This window comes from Nothoprocta perdicaria, unplaced genomic scaffold, assembly GCF_003342845.1.
Source record: "Nothoprocta perdicaria isolate Ctin4 unplaced genomic scaffold, notPer1 scaffold_105, whole genome shotgun sequence".
Taxonomy (NCBI): domain Eukaryota; kingdom Metazoa; phylum Chordata; class Aves; order Tinamiformes; family Tinamidae; genus Nothoprocta; species Nothoprocta perdicaria.
The window spans coordinates 2,342,237-2,361,309 of record NW_020454150.1 but is presented as its reverse complement, the minus strand read 5'-3'; the positions used below and the strand labels follow the sequence as shown (position 1 = coordinate 2,361,309).

The following is a 19,073-nucleotide window of genomic DNA, read 5'->3' as shown; positions in this document are numbered from 1 at the left end:
GAGTAGCTTAGCTGTCTGTAGACATTTTTTCATAAAGGCTTCACTTCTCACTCAACTATAGCCCTGCTGGACAATAAGGATCTTTAGAGATGTCTTTTTTTTTTTTTTTCTCCTCCTTTTTTTTTTCCTTTCCCCCTTCTCTCTCTTTTCTCTAAATGCTTCTTTTTGGATGTCCATTTGGACACACTTACTTCAGCAGCCTGTTACTTGCTCAGTAACCACAGTGAAAAGGGGAACAGGGAAAGAGGAGAGAACATCTGATAACACAAAAGAAAAATACCCTGTTTATGTAACATTCAATCAACCTCTGATTTCCCAGAAGTGAAATTAGATAACCCAAATTCAATGTAAAGTTTATTTGATCTTTATGTAGCTGGAGTTTTTTCACAAGATGATTTTATCCAAGAAATGTAGGAACAGTTCTTTGATGGACAGCGCATTAATCTCACTTTACCTCCCATACCAAAGCAGATGACTTTGATGGTACTAGAGAACACTTAACTCTTCATGACAGGTTCGAAGGGAGGTTTGGAGAGCACCTGGTGAATTAGAGTCTAACGGTCCATAGGAATCCATTCAAATATGGAACCAGCAGTAGTGCCAAGCTCTCTCATGCCCTGGAAAATCAGAGCTCCCGAGGCTGCCACCTGCAACATAAGTGGAGAGGTCCAGATCTTTACAAATTCCTGCCAGATAATGGCTAGGCAGGTATTAACTGAAGGTGCTGTTGGGACTAAATCCATATTATAAATCCGGTGGTTTAACATTTCCCACACTGGATGATAAACCCAGCACGGAATATTCCTTTCAGATTAAAGAAGTCAGTCCATCAACTTCTGCAAGTACCTGAATTTCTGTAGATTAAACCATCAAGTTTCTAAACCTCCAGCAATAAATTTGGGTCCAGGAACTAACTGAAGCATTTACACAAGGACGATCCGATTGTTCGCGATGGATGTTTCCTGCAACATAGAAGGCTGAAAGTCTAGAAAGCATTTCTAATAAATATTTGTTTACTGATTCTTTAAGGATTTTCTGTATGACTTTGGCCAAAGGGTTAGAGGAAGATGTCAGAAAACAAAATCTCTGGTTGCTGAAAGCAATGCACCTCTCTTCCAGACTACCTTCTCGTAGCCTTCAGAACAGCAATGCAGTGAAGTAAGGAGGGCTACTTAAAAAAGGTAATTATACTTACTTACACATCAGATCAGCGTCTCCTTCAATAGCTACMACCCCAGACTATCACCTGGCCTGTTCCTCAAGACATCTCAAAATTTAAGAAAATGTCACTGCATTCTATTCAAGCCGGATTGCATCAGATAAATCAAATCAGAATAATAAACTTAAAGACATAACAATACCAGAAGTTAACAAAGCACATGAGCTAATTCAAAATACTTGCTACCGATTAATTAATGTAACCAAGATGATGACGATTTTGTTTTAGAATAAGCAGCTCTACTCATGGTGTTTTTCAGATATAGGTTGCATWTTTTTAATACATACCTTAAGATACCTAAATATAAATGAATTCCTACATATTATAAGTCAAAGCTATCAAATGAATTTATTACATCCCTCCACATGGATGCTTAAATTCAKAAAGAACAAAACCCTGCAGGTAGATTAAGACACAGCAAATTAAAATTAGTGTACATTTGAAGAAAAAGCACCTTCACAGAAGTCTGAGCTTACTTGAAGTTACAGACATTGGTTTTAATTATTGTGCCCTAATTTTCCTGTGTACTTTTATATAGTAAAGCCCTAAAAACTATGTGAGGCCCAGTGCAGAGTGGCAAGCATCTTATATTTAGCCAAAGATCAGGAAATTTCAGCTAACCACAGAAAGGAAGAATTACAAAAAGAGAATCCCAGTAGTTCCCCCATTAGAATGAATAAGAGTAGGAAGACATGGACTGCCACTGACAAATACAGAACAAGTACAGTGTACTTCTCCTTTATCAAACATATACAACTTTATTTTTTAAACAGAAAKGTGCATATTTTGATGCATTTCTCTAATTAAAGCTTAATATCACAGCCAGCAAAATAAAACAATGATTGTTTGCTGTAAATTAGTAATACAATTCTCTCTCCATCTCTCAGCATTAAGAGACCCTATAGTCTTGTCCATATTTCCTTCCCTTACAGGGTACTGGACTTTGAATCACTATTCTTAGAATTTAGTTTCAGCAAAACTCTTGGCAGTGTAAATGAGATTAACTAAGTAGCACCACTAAATTAACGGACATGTGTCCGAAAAAGACACACTTTACAGACACAACCAGAACATCCATGTAAAGGGTGCTTCAGAAGACAAAAATCAGATTAAGTTTCAGAAACCAGCAGTGTCTTGGAAATTAGACACACATTTGCAGCAATCCTTCTGACTAAGCTTCACCGATACRGTTACTGTGAAAACTGCCCTTTAGTGGAAAGGAGTTTTTGCCAGCAAAAATAATCATTTTGTTCATTTAGATTTAAACTGGCTTCCTAAATGTCAGCAATACTGACAAAAAAAAAAAAAAAAAAAAGTCATGATGCAGAATTGTATCTACACAGAATTTCTTCCTTAGGCTGACAAGCCAAAGTTAGAGCTCCTGGTTAGAGCTGTTACTCCCCTCTTGATGATTACACTCCCCGACTGCAAATATGACCTGTTCTAAAAAAGAACATCTGCTACTGAAACAAGGAGGCCTGTAAAATTATACAATTGCCCTGACTGTATATAACACCTATGTTTCATATACCATCTTGTATCAAAATATATATTTTCCTAGACATACAAGGGACATTTTATATCACCTATTTAATTCAAAAGCATCTTACACTATCAGTGCAAGCCAAGCCTATAAACACACAAGTTTATATTTCATCCTACAGCAGCATCACTCCATTAAATTTACATGACTTCCAAACCTTACAAATTAACTCCAAAAGTAAGAATATTTTTTAAAAAGTGTTATCAAAGTRGCTTTCCTAAGTGTTACTCCAAGATGTTTTTTTCCTTTGTTTTACTTTTGAAAAAGCTTTTTAAAATCCAGAATTAGTAACAAAAACCTTCTAATGATTGAGTAGCACTGTTTTTACATTCTAAATAAGAGATGGGTAGCAATGGTAAGACTCCCAGCTACAGCAATTAAAAGCCGCTATTTGACCTAAATAAACAATTCCCAAGAACATAACTAAAGCAGGAATTTATGTCAGGCAGTTGCATTTCAAAAACTTTGTTTCATGTCTTGTTCAAATTTAAAAACATTTGTTCTCAGCAACTGGACARCATGCATGCTGCAACCTCCCTTGGGAATCTGAAACTTGATTCTAAAGGTATGTGTAGAGAGCTCATAAAATGCTCTTGAACTTTTCAGATGAGGAGCTTTAAAAATATTTCTACAAGCATATTGTGAAAACAAATGCAGCTAATTTAACTTTTATCTTCCACAACTAGCCAACATGAACTTTTATTTTGTTTTCCTGTTTATTTATAACTCTTGTTTTCCTGTTTATTTATAACTCTTAAGTTGTATATTACAACTCAGGCCCATTAAAAAGCTATTCACTTTAATCCAAGTTCATCATGAATATAAAACTAGCAAAGCGAATCTTACAGCAAGAATAAGCTCATACTTAATCAATTCTGTGCCAAACGCAACAAGTAGATTTCCTGCCACAAAATACTTCTGTAGAGACTCAACSTTTTTTTTCATAAAATAACATTCATTCTTAATTTCAGCTTCTTCTATCACAACTTCCTTTAGGAAGTATTATAATGTGAATTCACATTAATGGCAARAAGTATCACTACAAAGACTGAACTCTGTGGACAGAGCTCCATGGAGGCTGATCATCCAAACTTCAGAACATTCTCCCTTTACACATKGTTTAAAACAACGAAGACCAACTGCTTTTGTGAATAAAACTTCACAATGCAAAAGAGTGACTCCTTTTTCATTTTACTTTGCTGGTACTGTAAGCATTTTGAAAATAGTTATTTCCTTCATTAGACTGCAAAAGAAATTTGGGGGGGGAAGAATAGACATCATATTTAAATACCTAGTTAATATAGGAATTACACTAAGACTGCGTTAGCAGTCTGATAATCTAAAAACAGCAGCATAYTCATGACAATTCTGCAACTAACTTCACTACAGCTTGCAAAACAACAATTTACTGTTACCCCATTGAAATATTTGGTATTGCAAATAATGAGGAAGTTCATTTAATGAAGAAGAAACTGAAACAACATACAATYTTCTTCTTTCCCTAAGTGTACATAAAATAGCACATGGATGACTACTGACTCACAGATGACAAATGACGATCGCCTTCCATGAGGAAAAAAAATACTGCAATATTTTGGCAAAAGTTCTCTACCTTGCAAGTGATAAAGATTTTAAAGCAGATGCATCTTGATAACAGTGGCCGTACTACTAAGGCTGTTTAAGACCCTTCTGTTCAAACAGCCTTATGTGAGGGGTTTTTTTTTGTCTCTTCAGAAATTGTTTCCTTAGTAGAAGCAATTTGGTACTACTAGTTTCTTCTAAATTGCAGAAATGACAAACAATAAGAAAAAGGCAAACCGGGAAGCTTTGAAAAGCACAAGGAAGTCCCTCGTGCAGCTGGCTCAACATCAGCGAGAGCGTCTTCCCTCCTACCACCTCTCTCCTAGAAGGGCTGATTATCACCAGCGGTGACCAGGGAAAACTGAAATTCCACACAACAGTGGGTATATTTCCAGTTCTCATGCAACTGATGATGTTTCACATTCTGTACTAACAGAATTTTGAAAATAAGTGCCAAGAATAACATATCCCTCCTATCACACCCCATGTTAGTTTCATTGGATACAGTCCTCCCCTGACATCAGCACTCCATACAAGCTACAACCAATTTTAAAGGCAGTTTGATATGTGATGTCATCACAGTCTCCTTCCCTTTCAACTGCATGTGACTATCTAGTTTCCATTGTTCCATTTTTAAAACTGGTTTTAATTCATTTTACCAACACGCTTATTCATCACATTTACTACCATGAGAAGCATTCCATAGCTATTAATCAAATGGCCTTCTAAATTTCCCATTTTAAATAATGTTGAACTCCTATGAAACGCTGCAACTTCGTAGTCTCTTACAAACCAATTTTGTAACCAACTATTTCAGAAAAATCTAATAAAAAATACATTAGAYAGACAAGCATTAAAATAATTAAAAAATCTTAGGCTAAATTTCAGTTCCTGAATTACACTTCCAAAAGAGASAAGATGACAAAACAATACACTGGTAATTTTACAGACATGACTTTGTATAGCATCATGTAAATCTTCATATTTCCACTTATTTTCAAATACATAAAATACTCACTCTCCTAATGTCATCTAGTGTGTTTATTTCTGGTGAAAGTCCCCCATGAACACAAAGAAACTGTTGATTTAAAAGGGCAGCAAGAGGAAGGCAATCAAAAGCTTCCATGCAAGCATCATAGACTCTTTCCGAGTATTTTATTTTACCTGGAAAGAAATATTTAAAACATTAAGAATAACACATCAGACACAAAAAGTAATATAATGGRTCTTAAATTTAACTTCTAAAACTATACAATTCATTTCTTCTTTTATTGTCTCAAGTATGGAGAAAGTATTTTTGCTTTGTAAAGAATTAGAGAACTATTTTGCATTATACAATTATACAGCATATCTTAGTAACCAAAATATTACTGAGAAGTTTGTGGTCTTCTCATTAGACTGAAAGTCAAGAACTGCCTATAGATTCTACTACATCACCTTCATCTACATTTTTTTTTTTTTTTAACCATGACAGCTGATCCTTGACCAATGGATCTATACTTACAAATCTCCAAATGGAAGGGTACCATGCATCACCAAGAGCCATCTTACACTGGCAGAATTAAAATCACTTCCCAAATTGAAAAATTACAGCAGCAATAGAATCTTCTTATGACCTTCACAATACCCAAACCAGCAAGAAATTTCAAGCAGAGACATAGCCCTTGTCTATGCTTTATTTAAAAATACCTCCCCCTTCCCAAGATTTTGAACTTACTCCAAAGTGTACCTTTATTGACATGAGTCTTCCATGTCACTTACACACCAATATCACACCTAATGACTGCAAACRGTTCTACAGTGGGCTCAAAATGTTTGCAAGGCCTTCATTACAATTAGAAACAACCATCTACCCAGCAAAAGAAGAAAGCCAAACAAAAGACCGGGGAGTTGGAAGTAGCCTAATTGTACCTTCTCGGATAGTACTTACATTCTTGCTTAAAGGTAAAATATTCTGTTAGATGTCTGCATTCATGGTTGCCTCTCAAAAGAAATAACGTGTTTGGGTAGAGAATTTTCAGGACCCATAAGTACAGCACACACTGTTGAAAAACAAACATATCCAATAAAATAAACAAGTTAACTAGAACTTTAAAAATTGAATAAGAAAATATTGAATATCTTCATTTTTTCTATGGCATATTTAGTATCCCAAGCATTACAGTTAAAAATTAAATTAAAATCATGTGAGAAAGGAATGTTTGTTACAATTATTTTTCATAAATTACTCTGTAGCAATCACTGTAAATCACACTACATGCACTGTGCATGCCCATAACATTATACACACGACAAAACTGCATAATTCTGACTGAAATCACACCATATAATATCATCATATAATAATTATCATATAATAATGTAACATATGTWATAAAGCATCATATAACAATGCAATAACTTATTTCAAATTGTAAGCTACCCTATCTTGATATCAATGAAGAGATTTCAAGCTTAAGCATTTCCCAAGCTCGCTCCAAAAGAATAGGTAACTTCAAAATCATAGTCCTGAAAACAACTGAATATATGAATATGTGAATCTGTCTTGAATGTAACAACAAATATATTCAAACTTTCTTAAAAGTATTTGACTTCAAAATATCTGAAAAATGAATAACAGAAACAAGTTACCCTTAGGGAATATCTGTAACCACCCTCAGAATTTTAGTAAAGAAAAATATTAATAGTTATTAATAATACTTTATTATATAAGTAGAAGGAGTCTAATTTATACAGTTTCACAAGTATCATAAAGGGTTATTGTGAGAAAGCCCTCCCAACACTACTCACCCGCTTTCCAAAAGCCTACAAATGCACCCTACTGAATATTACAAGGGAAGCAAGACTATAGAGAATAATGCTACAGAATGAAGCTTTCCTCGAAAGTAAGGAAAAAGAAGAAAAAAAAAAAAAGCAAGTCTCATGTTTCCCACAGGACAGGCTGAATGGCTGGTCAACATCATCCTGTAAAGGGCCTTTAAAATAAGAAAAAGCACAGCAAGGAAGAATATATTCACATGTTAAAGCAACCTAAAATTTCATTTGAAAAGAGTCTGTGAAAGTGTACTTACAAAAATTTAGGACAAAGCAGATTAATATATTCAGTTACCTCTATACTAAAATAACCTCTGTCTACATAGTCACCGAGGAAGAGGTATCTTGTGTTAGCAGGCGATCCTCCCACTTCGAACAGCTTCATTAGATCAAAGAACTGGCCATGAATATCACCACACACTGCAAGCAAAAAAAAAAAAGTCAAATTAATTAAAAAAAGCTCTTAACAGAAAAGTTAATAAATTTATAGCTACGCAAGCTGCCATAAAATATGTCTAATAAACAAGAAAAAAGGATGTATAAGGTAGGAATATTACACCTTTTTTGAGCTTTCCCCTCTATTTGTCACTAAGAGGTTTTCCCTACCTATGCCAATACTGCTAATGGGCCTATTTATGTCTGGCAGCTTGTGGAAGATTTTCTACGAGCTGCCAGCAGACTGTGCATTCATGTCTTGAAGGTCATCGAGAGTTGTTTACTGTCTTTCCCAATGCCCTATGCATCTTCGCAAATTTTCCTTGGTAGGTATCCTTGGAAGGGGACTATAATGCTGTCCTGTAGCAATTTCCTACACACCTACAGGGCAAAAAAAAAAAAAAAAAAAAAAAAAAAAAGTAGGTCTTTGTTCCTACACAAGACTACTATACCACCTTTTAATATCATCAGATCTTCTCTTTGCTCACTTATTTTTCTCCTTCCAATAACCATGGTCACTATTTCAACAGTGGATTTTTTCCTTGTGTTTTTAGAATATGAAACTGGACAAGATCAGCAGTCATCAATCTGAGGCAGAAGTGCCAAAGATAGTAGATGGGATGACTTGGAAGAGTATGCAGCAAAGCCAGGTATTCCTCTAATTTCAAGAAAAGCATATGCAAGACAAAACTGCTGACAACTCCTCAATCCCATAGAAATTCCCAGCCCAGCTGGAGTCAGAAGCTGCTTTCTTGCTTCTGCAGGAGGTATTGCTGATAACAACAGAAATTTGAGAGGCTGTGGCTTCTTCCATTGAATTTCTTCCATTCCACAAAATGTCAATAAGCACCTGACCAACAGCAACTTCTGCTTGTCAGTGTTTATCCTTCTAATTTGTGTAAGAAATGTAGGAAATGGCACACCACACTTTAAAGGTTATCARTCCTTTGGAGCAGGCTATTTAGTCATCATGACCTATAAAGTATCAGATCTAATATAATTTATCCTCTTGAATAGCACTTTTCTTCAGATCTTTACTGAAATATTGCAGGAACTTTCCCTTTTTTTCTACATCTATTAACCATTTACTTGGGGTAACTATTTAAATAAACTGAAATATAAAAATCTAAACATTGAAAAAGCATCCTTGCTTTGAGCCTGTTGGACTTTCAGAAAAGTCTGAGTTTAGACAGCCACTTAATGGTTTCCATCATTTCAGCAGTTTAACTTGCTTTAAAAAAAGAAAAAAGAAATCATGTACTATTTAAATGTTTTTATTTACTCAATGTTAAAACAAAATCAAAGCAAGCTCATGCCCTAAAATATTTCTGAGTTCATTTTTTTWAAATTCCAATTAGCTATCTTTAGTCCCACTTACAACATCACAAGAATTAGAAAATTCATATCTGCAGTTAATTACTTTCCCCTTTTCCATGTTAATACCAATCCTATTTTTTTTTCCAGATTTAATGCCTTTATGTGCAACACTGTGCAGTACATTTTTAAGACTAGCTGAGTAGTGTTAAACAAATGCAAATCTGAGGAGGAATCCTGTCAGCTTATACAAAATGTTTATCTTAACAATTTAAGACAAACTTTACAACTGAAAAACTATTCTTTTTTTAATTTAGCTATCAGCAAAATAGCTAGAAATATTACCTGTAATTGGAGCTTCAACTTCTATCATAGTTTTTTCCCTCCGTAATATTGCAGCACCCTCATTGATGATTCTAAGTGCAATTTCTTCATCTACTCGACCTTCCTTTATTAAGTGGTTCTTCAAAATGTCAACCCTGGGTTTTCCGTCTGTGTCAAATACTTCTTCAGATGTCAAGCGATGTGTTGGTGGAAAAGGGACAGCTGTAATTTAAAAAGAAATGCACAAATTACAATCACATTATTCTAAAAACACACTCCATTGGAAAATTGATCCATCACACTGGATACTAAGTTCTATATAAAGCAGCATAAAGACTACTGGACAAAAGTCTTTCAAGCTGTAAGTTTGATGACATCAGTAGCAACATGATGAAATTGTGCCAAACAAGGAATTCAACTTTGTACTATCTGCACTGAACAACATAATTTCTATAATATGCAATTTTGCAGCAACGATAGAAATAGTTAAAAGGCACATTAATGTATTTAACATTTGAAGGAGGCAAAGGYGCACAGAGATGTCACGCATCTCAGATATAGAGAGAGGTTCCCTGAAAGGCTCTCTAAGCATGGGAACACAGTCATGCCTTTTGCAAGTTTGAGTAGGTATCTGAAGAAGTTCACCATCAAAAGCCCTTAAAACAAACAAATAAAAAAAGAACAGTAAAGGATAAAGAATTCATTAAAGGATAAGAAATAAAGAGGAAGAAACAGTCGGCACCTGAAGAGAAAGCAGGCCACCTGGGCTGCCACCCAAGGATCTGTGCTATTCAACATATTCCTAAGTTACACTGCATGGGCGACAAAGGTGTGGAGCGAGAGGCTTTGCTGATGACCGTAAGTATCCTTCACAATGAAGAACGAGACAGGCTATGAATTGCCTCAGATCTCCACACTATGGAGCGGCTCAGCAAAAAGGCACACCCTAAATACTGGTGTCCAGAATAAACCACAGCAGCAGCAAACCTGGTCAGCTTTGGGAGCCTACAACCTCAGCAGCCGGGGCAGAGAAGCTTGTTCACCTTGTTTTCCTGCTGCTCTGTCTCCAAAGCTGTCGCACTGCGAGGCTGCCCAGAAGCTGCCCACTGCCTGGGCACAGCCCACTGCGCATGGAGCCTGGCCAGGATGGGAAGCAGCCCATAGCTCCTGCCTCCCGCCGCCTCCGGGGCTCTTACCCACACCTCCCTGGCTGCCGTTAAAAGCTGAGTGCTGCCTCCTAGCCCAGATCATTCTGAGGGAAGGTGTTTGGGAAGGATGCACACGCGCTGTTACGGCGAAAGGTCTGTGAGGGCAGTGGCCTTGGACAAAATAGGCTGCTCCCCGCCCAGGTGGGCTCAGCAGCCGCCCAGGCTGCCCAGATCTCACGCCCAGCACATGGGAGCCGAGGCGGTCGTCAACTCCCACGGGGCGCTGCATCAAATCACATCGTGCTCAGGCATGATTACATTACATTACATTTGTGTGAAAAGAATATATACAAGCCAGTATCAAAAGAAAGAAAGAAAGGAGTAGAAGAATCAAAACCATTCAATTTATCTCCATTTAAATATTATTTTAGAATGTCAAAAACATCCCACGTAGTCCAACTGTTAATAAACTCAGTGTACTTAAGAAATCAGAAACAATTGCTTTCATTCCATGCAAAGAATTGTTTAAAAACATAAATCTGACTAACTCTGAAAAGACCAAGTCATTGTTTCAACATGACAATTTATCTATTGAGCTTTTAGAAGAATTTAATTATGCCACACCAGCCTTAATTCTAGCAATCACTTGACTTTCTAGCCTTTATCTTTTTAATGGTAGGTTCTGCATTATTTGGCAATTCACATTAATCTGAGCTCACGCAAGTTTATAAAAGGAGGCAGTCCCTTGGAGGAGACAGGCTCACAGCTGCCTTCAGCAATGCAAAGCTGAGCTCAGTTTTTATGATGCRCCAACCAAGCCATGATGGAGATGTCTCCAGCTCTGACTGCTCCGAAAGCACTAGAGATCACGGAACCAGAGTCAATCCATGCGAGAGACAGTTCTGCAGAAACTTCACTACTTCTACTGCTATTCCTAGATAACCGTCTTACGTTAAAGACGATTCTTATTCCTCTTTCTGAGATTTTGGAAACACAGAAAGGGTTCTATAGATACAGCTGATTAAATTCCCTCCTTTAGTAAAGCTCTTATGTACAAGTAATCTATTTCTGATCAAATTCTTACAGAACCGGATTCTGTATAATTTAACTGGCTATAGCTTTGAGTACCTTACAAGTTGCATCTTTTATGAGGTTACAAAAACAAGTATTTTCATTCATTTTCTGGAAAGAACTGTAACAGATTATTTGAAGTAATATAGTAAGGAAGATTATATATCAAATAAAAAACTCCGTATTTCCAGGGGTTATCTATAATACCTCAATGTGGCATGTCCTGACGTGGCAGCRTCAAAACCAAGCAAGTATGTGTAAAGTTCTATCATTTTCACGGAAAAACTGAAGTTACATATTCTTTACATTTAATTAAAATCTTTTCCATGTAATGCATCTATTTTCCTACTGCTCAAGAATGATTTTTTTCAGAAAAATCTTCAGGGAAGCAAGCAYAGAACTGCTAAGAATTTGAACTGCAACACTGAATTGGAAGGAAACTGCAACACTTTCTATTAAAACTGCTACTTTGCACTCTCTACTTCAATTTCTGTCTCAACAATAGTTGATGCTGTAGCAAAGCWCCTATCTTTAAAAAATATTACAAATAATATCATTTAATAGGTTAAGGATGATATTTTTAAAGCACGTAGACAATTTCTGCAAACTARTGGGTTTAATTAAACATTTCATGAAGTAGTAGTAKAATAGTATAGCCTAAGGAAAAAGAATTGCAGCATGATGTGTTCCAAGACAGAAATATAATCCATGTTTCAAAATCTCTGCACAAAACCTGGGCTCTGGGGACTGTAATGGAATGGTAATTAAGAGGAATTACCCTAAGGAAATTGTATGATATTGATCATTAAAGGATTCCCTTCTTCCAACAAAGGCAAGCAATGGACAAGCATTTGGAAATGAACCTCTAAAGCACTACACGCTGCAGTACAGAATGACAAGAGACCATATCCTATTAGCAATGGAACAGATCTTATTAACGAAGATAATACGCATCATAATTTACAACATATCCACTTCTCTAAAACAAACCACTAGGCAAAATTAATTAAAATAAATATATGTTGCTTATGTCACCCATAGCTATTTCAAGTATATTGATTCAAATCAAAGGGTAATGCTGAAAAAGACTCAGTGAGTAGCTTTTGGGATCCGTTAACAAAAAGGCTGTCACAGMTTTTGTTACTATTCATATATATTTCCGAATAGGAAAAAAATAGATTTTTCCTTTATACCGCAGAACTACTTAAAACTGGGATAGCAGAAGTAAAACCTAGAAACCTAATTCTAGCCACAGACTTTCTATGAGCCTCTGAATACATTTATACTTTGCAATAAAGCCTGTTACGAAGACCAAAAAGTTTGCATCAACCTGAATGAGTTCACTCCTAGTTCACTGCAATAAGGTCCAGAAGCAGAAACACTGCATTAACACGGCACCTTTCTCACTGTAATAATCCCAATGGAGAGGAACACACTGTGTTTCTAGACCCAAAGCAGATCTCTCGCTGCCCAGTAACTGAATGCAACAGTGGCTGTTAGTAAAACATAAAATGTAGAGATTGCAAAGGTAAACCACACTGATACATAAGCCTATTCCAATAACCTTGGTTAAATCTGGCTTGTTTCAGGGACACCCTGTYGAAACAGGATGCTGAAACAAAAGACCAAAAGCCCTAGATCAAGAGTAGTAAAAAATATTAGGGAGTCACCATACAAATAAAATATTTTCTACTCTTAAGAGCTTAAAAATCAAATAATTCTTTCTTCTCTCCCAATGAAAGAGAAATGGTCATTTCTTGTCTACCATCCCACGTTCCATGAATTCAGTTTTCCTGGAAAACCATACTCAACATCCCAATTTTGTTTTTCTACATTTGGTTTTACAGACACAATCTTATAGATGTTGTATGTATACTGAATTTCTCAATTTAGCACAAGWAATGATTTTTTGTTGTTTTTGTTTTGGGAATACATACAAATGAAACTATATAAAGTTTGTCTCTGTAAAATCATGCCATATATTAATATAACGACAGTTTCTGTGAAGAGACAGGCTATTATCAGTCATTTTGCCAGCAGGCTTATTACCACAACAGCCCCAAAATGTTGGGAGTTTGGTTGGTTGGTTGGAGGAGGTTTCAGGAGGGGAGAGCGTTGTTTGGGGTGTTAAATGCACTTTTGACTATTCCTTGGCACTCAGTAGAAGCAAGAATTATGATTCTCAGCAAATCCTTTTAGTCTGTCCCCAGAGTTTTCACCTCTCTATGCCAACATCTATAAAGAACAGAGAAATGTAGCATCCATGACTGCTATCAAGACAGAATATGTCAAATTATCCTTTTGGGTTTGGCAAGGCAGATTTGAGAAGAAATTTCATAAAGATATCACAGATGGTCTATGGACCAGCAACCATGAAAAGCTGGTTTCGCACATACACACACACAAAAAAAAAAACCCCAGCATGTACTTGAATGAGAAAGCAAGAATCTATAGTTGTCAAAAGGCATGGGTTGCCCTATTCATACCAACCAACACAGCACGGATCCTGCAAACGCAGTTTCCTGCAGATTATCTTCCCGAAATTTCATAAAAACRATCAAATTTCTTTAAATGCATGACACTTCTGCAATGTGAAACATTCTAAAAGCAAGGAAAAATGAAAATGCTGATATGCCTAATATGCTGTGTTGTGTTCATCTTCTATGCTGTGCATGTAATTTTTCTATTAACTTAGTTGATATTTCTGTAAGGCTCTCTCARGAAAAATGTAAGTACTTTTTCAGAAGCATCCATCCCATTAAAATGGCCATAATGTACCATACCAAAAGACTATTTAGTGCCTAAACATGTCTCTGGCACGGGTGGATACATAGGTCTTTCCCTCAGTATACTCCCTCTTTCCCAAAACTCTACGCTTTCAGCAGGTTTCCTCTAGAGCATTATGCTTATGATCACTGACTGAAATGTCTTTCAGTGAGCTGTCCAGACCTCCACTAGACACTTTTATACTTCTCACCTCCCCTTCATCCTGTTGCTATGAATTCCAAAATTTTCACTAGCTTATTACTGTTGAAGTGCTTCATTTCTCCTTTACATCTACTTCTGCAAAAGGTCAGCATAAAATAACAGCAGTTATTTCCTACCTCATCTTTTCCATTATAGATACTACTCATGATACATCTAACTCTATCACTACCCAGCTACCACTTCCCTAAGTCACAGAGCCCTAATCTTTTCAGTTTCACCTTGCATGGAAGCCACCCTGTGCCTCCAACCATGTCTTTTCTGCACTGTTTCTCGAGTACAGAAAGATATGGTACATGATAGACTGAGAATATCAGGAAGCAGACCACAGTTACACATATTGTTCAAGATGTACATACAACAGAAGAYACATATAATAGCACACATAAAATGGTGCAGTTATATCGGTGCAAGGTCAAGGCTCAAGGAAGGCCTTGCAGAGCCTYTCTGTTTGGCTTTATCAGCATGCTTTTTCCTACAACTTCACCTTCTGGTCACTTAGGCAAATAAAATCCTTCTGAAATGCCCCTGGAAGTTTAGTGCCCAGAGCAAGTGCTATTATTTCACTATACACTCTGTTTTCTAAATATGAATAATGAATACATTTAAAGAGCACAGGTACCAACCTTCCTCAATCGTGGAAGGTTATTACTTATTTACATTTTTTTCCCCGAATCCATTTAGATCCACAAGTCTTTTCCTCCTTTAGCATGACTGCTTACCTCAGCAGCTCGGATGAGGGAACCTGATGAATAGTTTTGGCTGGATCAGTCAGCTCGCTGGCTCCTCCAAAGAATTCTAATAGTTTCTGCTGGCTTCCTTCTATGAAAACTCAACCGGCTTTTCTTTTATGCGCTATATTCCTCCAGGGTTGTACGTAGTCCACTCTTTCTTGCAACTGCTCTGAGTCTCCTTAAGTTAAATGTACAGCTCTCCAGTTCAACCTGAAGCTTTTTTAAAAACAATTCTATGCTCCATTTCTCAGCCTCAGAAGACGAATTAAGCTACAGGCTACGGAAAATAGATCAGCACCCAAAATTTGTAYCCAGAAAAGCCAAAGAATTCCTTTAGAGGCAATAAATAAAGATCTTCCAGCCCCAGGGTGGTTTTTTTTTATTATTATTCATTGTGTTGATATGTTCTACAACCACTTACACTTCAGTGAGACGGTTCCTTAGCCCCATTTAGCAAAAAAAAAAAAATTGACTCCTGTGTCAAGAGTCCTGTCACACAATGAACACACCAGCAAGTAGCTGCCAGCTTTTTCTACTCTGGCTTTACCTTCCCAATCCCTGGCTGCAGTTGGCCTAACTAAATTAATTGAAAACTACAATGATTTCTTTTTCTCCTGCATTTATGTCACTGTTAGAGAGCATCTATTAGTACCTTAATTTAAGATCCTGCTCAAGGACAAATGATGAGTTGCTTCTCTTCAGAATTCTCTGAAAAACTGTTTCAAGGAGCTATTGTTCAACATGTAAAAACGCTGCTTGCCAATCACACCTGACGATGACCTCTACCCAAAAGGCAAATGGATGCTGAAGTCTCCCACAATCAAAAGAACAAGATTTCATCTTCAGAATTCATTAAAAACATCCATTAGCTCATCAGGACACATGTCCCAAAGCCTAGTAACACTCACAGAGGGCAAAAGCAGCGCCAAGGACACTACTTCAAGTGCATCTTTGCAGCGTCGCTACTCACAGCTGGGTCCAACAAGCCCAGGTGCTTCTTACTCAAAGAAAAGCCAGTGGAGAGTCCTCCATGTCAGTGAAAAGTACTTTGTTCAAGGTAACGGAACAGCTGCTTCAGTGGAAAAGATAAAATATACCGGCAAATTTAAAGTATGAACACCATATGCGCACTCAAAGGTCAGGTAAACTAATTAATTACCAGTCAGTTAATTATCACACAAAAAAAGTCAAAAGAATCAGATGCAGTAGTTAATTACTACTAGTTGTCAAAATTTTTTTGCAACTCTGACAGGAATTTATAGTCTTAAGACAGTAAATCACTAGGCATCACTGTTTGAAGATGAATAGGGCACCTTAGAAAGCAGTGAATCAAGAGGACAGGTACATTCCCGTATCTCTATTAAAAAAAATACTGAGTAAGAAAAGCCCTGCCACACTTTTCAGGAACTGAATGCCACACACTGACTTCAGATATTACAATATCATAGCTAGGCATTAAGGTATGGGAAATTCCACAAGATCAAATTATTGGGCCACAATTTACTGGAACGATGAAAAGAGAATATCTCAGTGTTTTACAGACTTTCACAAAAGCAATCAAYGCTCTGTGGTGGTACAATTCCCATCCGGGAAGGCATGCCAAGCTAACACARCAAGACTGTACACACCACGTACTGAAAGCCACCATTATGCTATTACCTTTGTGTCCAATGCAAACATTCTACTTGATAAGGTTTCAAACATTTTTCTAGATATATACATTTGTATATACCTTGTTAATAGCTAATTATACAGTTCAAAATACAATGGGGGACATACCCTAACTTTTATCATAAATTATCTGAAAAGCTTGGTTACCATTGACACAATCATTTAACCACTTAAAAAAGGTGAGGGTTTAGGTAAAGATTAGGCAGTAAAAGTTTTCATGTCTCATGTCTTCTCATTTCTCCTAATCTCTTTTTTTTATTATTCTTCTAATAAATAAGGAAGAAAACAAAGGTAYGATAAAGCAATAACTGAAACAATACAAATACCAGCTGTGTTCAAATATATATATTTTTTTAAACWTCAGAAACTCCCAAAATCAAACATTAGGTCCTAATTTCACATTTCCTTCCCCTAAAGTGCCGTGCTTTCAGAGATGAAAGCTGACACATGAAGCAATACTCCACATGGACACACCAGACACCACACTGCGTGCTGCTAAGTTCCGTGGCCACTCGCAAGGACCTGAGACATTGTAAGTAGAAGAGCTCAACATGAAGACATGGAACATCTGAGGATCCCCAACATGGATAAGCTGCACTAAAACAAAACAAACAAAGCAAAACACTGTTTTGCTCAGTAGCTCGCATTAAACAAAATTTAGCCAAAAAAAAATCTATTAGAAAGAATCGCAGATATTTACTCCAAAAAGCAAGTCCATTGTTATTTATTAATAAGTGATCTGACATTTAAGAAAAAAAGKGATTTGTACTATAAATTCATTGGACTGGAGAAGTTATAAGGACATTATTCAACCATTTAAACTGCAGTCAGGCTGTTTCATGAGCACACCTGCTCTACACGTGTCCAAGCTAGTGCAGAAGGCCCAGCTATTTCAAGAGAGTATCACACCTGCAACATCTATAAYGTGAAGATATGCATCATATTTGCATCATCATGTCTGCAATATCATACAGAAGTTAAGAGCATAAGGAATAATTTTTGGTGCAGGAGATTATAACATAGCTGTCACATTTGAACATGGTTTCCACAAAAGCATTTGCATTGCATAGATACTCCTACTCAGCACTGGCATAACCTGCAATCTTGCACCCCAGGGTAGGTGTCTAGAAAAATATCTCAAACTGTAGGGCATCTCAYGGGGAAAAAATGAAATACTTTTAAAAACCCACAAAACCCCAATGTTCTTCCTACTAAGAGCAGAGGCAGCTTGGCAAAGCCATGTAGGCCTTCTACAGAAACCAGTGATTCAGCACGATAGGTATGGAAAGGACAGAGCAATGGAAGGAGCAGCAAAATGTTCCCGTTTAACCAGCTTTAATAATCACTTGTAATTGTACCCGATAAAGACATCAAAGCCTGATTAGCGTTACACAAGTTCTATATCCTGCACACCCAGACTCAAAGAAAAAAGGTAACCCCAGGCTGCAACCTTGTTAAAATGAGTCTTAACTAGGATTTTTAGCAACCAGATGAACAGCTCACAATTTACTAACTGAATTATTAAGCATTTGGAAATCAGCAGGTTCTGCATCGCTCTCTGAAATATACACTCACCGTTAGTTCTCTTGTGCTGTTTTAAGATCTTAAAATGATTTCATATGACAAATTGATAAAAGGATAAAAAAATACAAGTTTAAGCAAAACATGTTATAATCATTTTACCTGGACGGTACCAATTTGTACAAGCCCCTAAGAGATGAGCTGTAACATTTTCTACTTTTCCTCGTAAAATTTGTTCAAACAAATCAACAGGTTAAGCAATCCAAACCACGTAAGAACTCACTGTGAGTAAAGGTTTCCAGCATTCTGGAAAACATGCCGATTTCCAAAACACACTACGGGCTTCCAAGGCTCTAATTAAGCCCTGCTGAAGACGAAGGCATCCTTCTCATTTCTCAAGATTACAGATCATATTAAAAASAGGATGAATCGAGCGCGGCTCCACGGTGTGTCCTAGGACCCTTCAAGCACCAACCCTTGCCCACCATGTCCAACGGGGCGGCCRGGACCAAGGCCCGCGCTGCCGGGCACAGCCACGGGGGGCAGCGGTGTTTAACGGCCACCGGGCAGGGCAGAGCCGCGGGGCTGTGCCCAGCATCCCCGTCACTCTCCCTGCAGCCGGGGCTCAGCCCCGCGGCGCTGCGCGACACGCGCTCCTTCCCCGCGCCGGGCCCGGCAGCCCGAGGCTCCCGCCGCGGCCGCGCACCCAGGCG

General features: G+C 37.3%; 1 protein-coding gene and 1 long non-coding RNA gene across 2 annotated transcripts in view; both read right to left on the bottom strand.

Moving 5' to 3' along the window:
• PPP3CB (protein phosphatase 3 catalytic subunit beta) overlaps positions 1-18,763 on the bottom strand; it is a 37,210-nt gene extending 18,447 nt beyond the window's left edge. The window contains exons 1-5 of the mRNA XM_026044262.1: positions 18,644-18,763; positions 9,252-9,452; positions 7,453-7,577; positions 6,274-6,385; positions 5,362-5,507 (exon numbers count right to left, since the gene is read on the bottom strand). Coding sequence (XP_025900047.1) covers positions 5,362-5,507; positions 6,274-6,385; positions 7,453-7,577; positions 9,252-9,452; positions 18,644-18,677 — 618 coding nt within the window. The 5' untranslated portion in view covers positions 18,678-18,763. The remainder of the gene's footprint in view (positions 1-5,361; positions 5,508-6,273; positions 6,386-7,452; positions 7,578-9,251; positions 9,453-18,643) is intronic.
• On the bottom strand, positions 320-991 carry LOC112951573. Its single transcript, XR_003250246.1, has 2 exons — positions 847-991; positions 320-647 (listed from the first exon to the last, which is right to left on the bottom strand). It is a non-coding gene; the product is annotated as an uncharacterized LOC112951573 (long non-coding RNA).
• Positions 18,764-19,073: the final 310 nt, after the last annotated feature.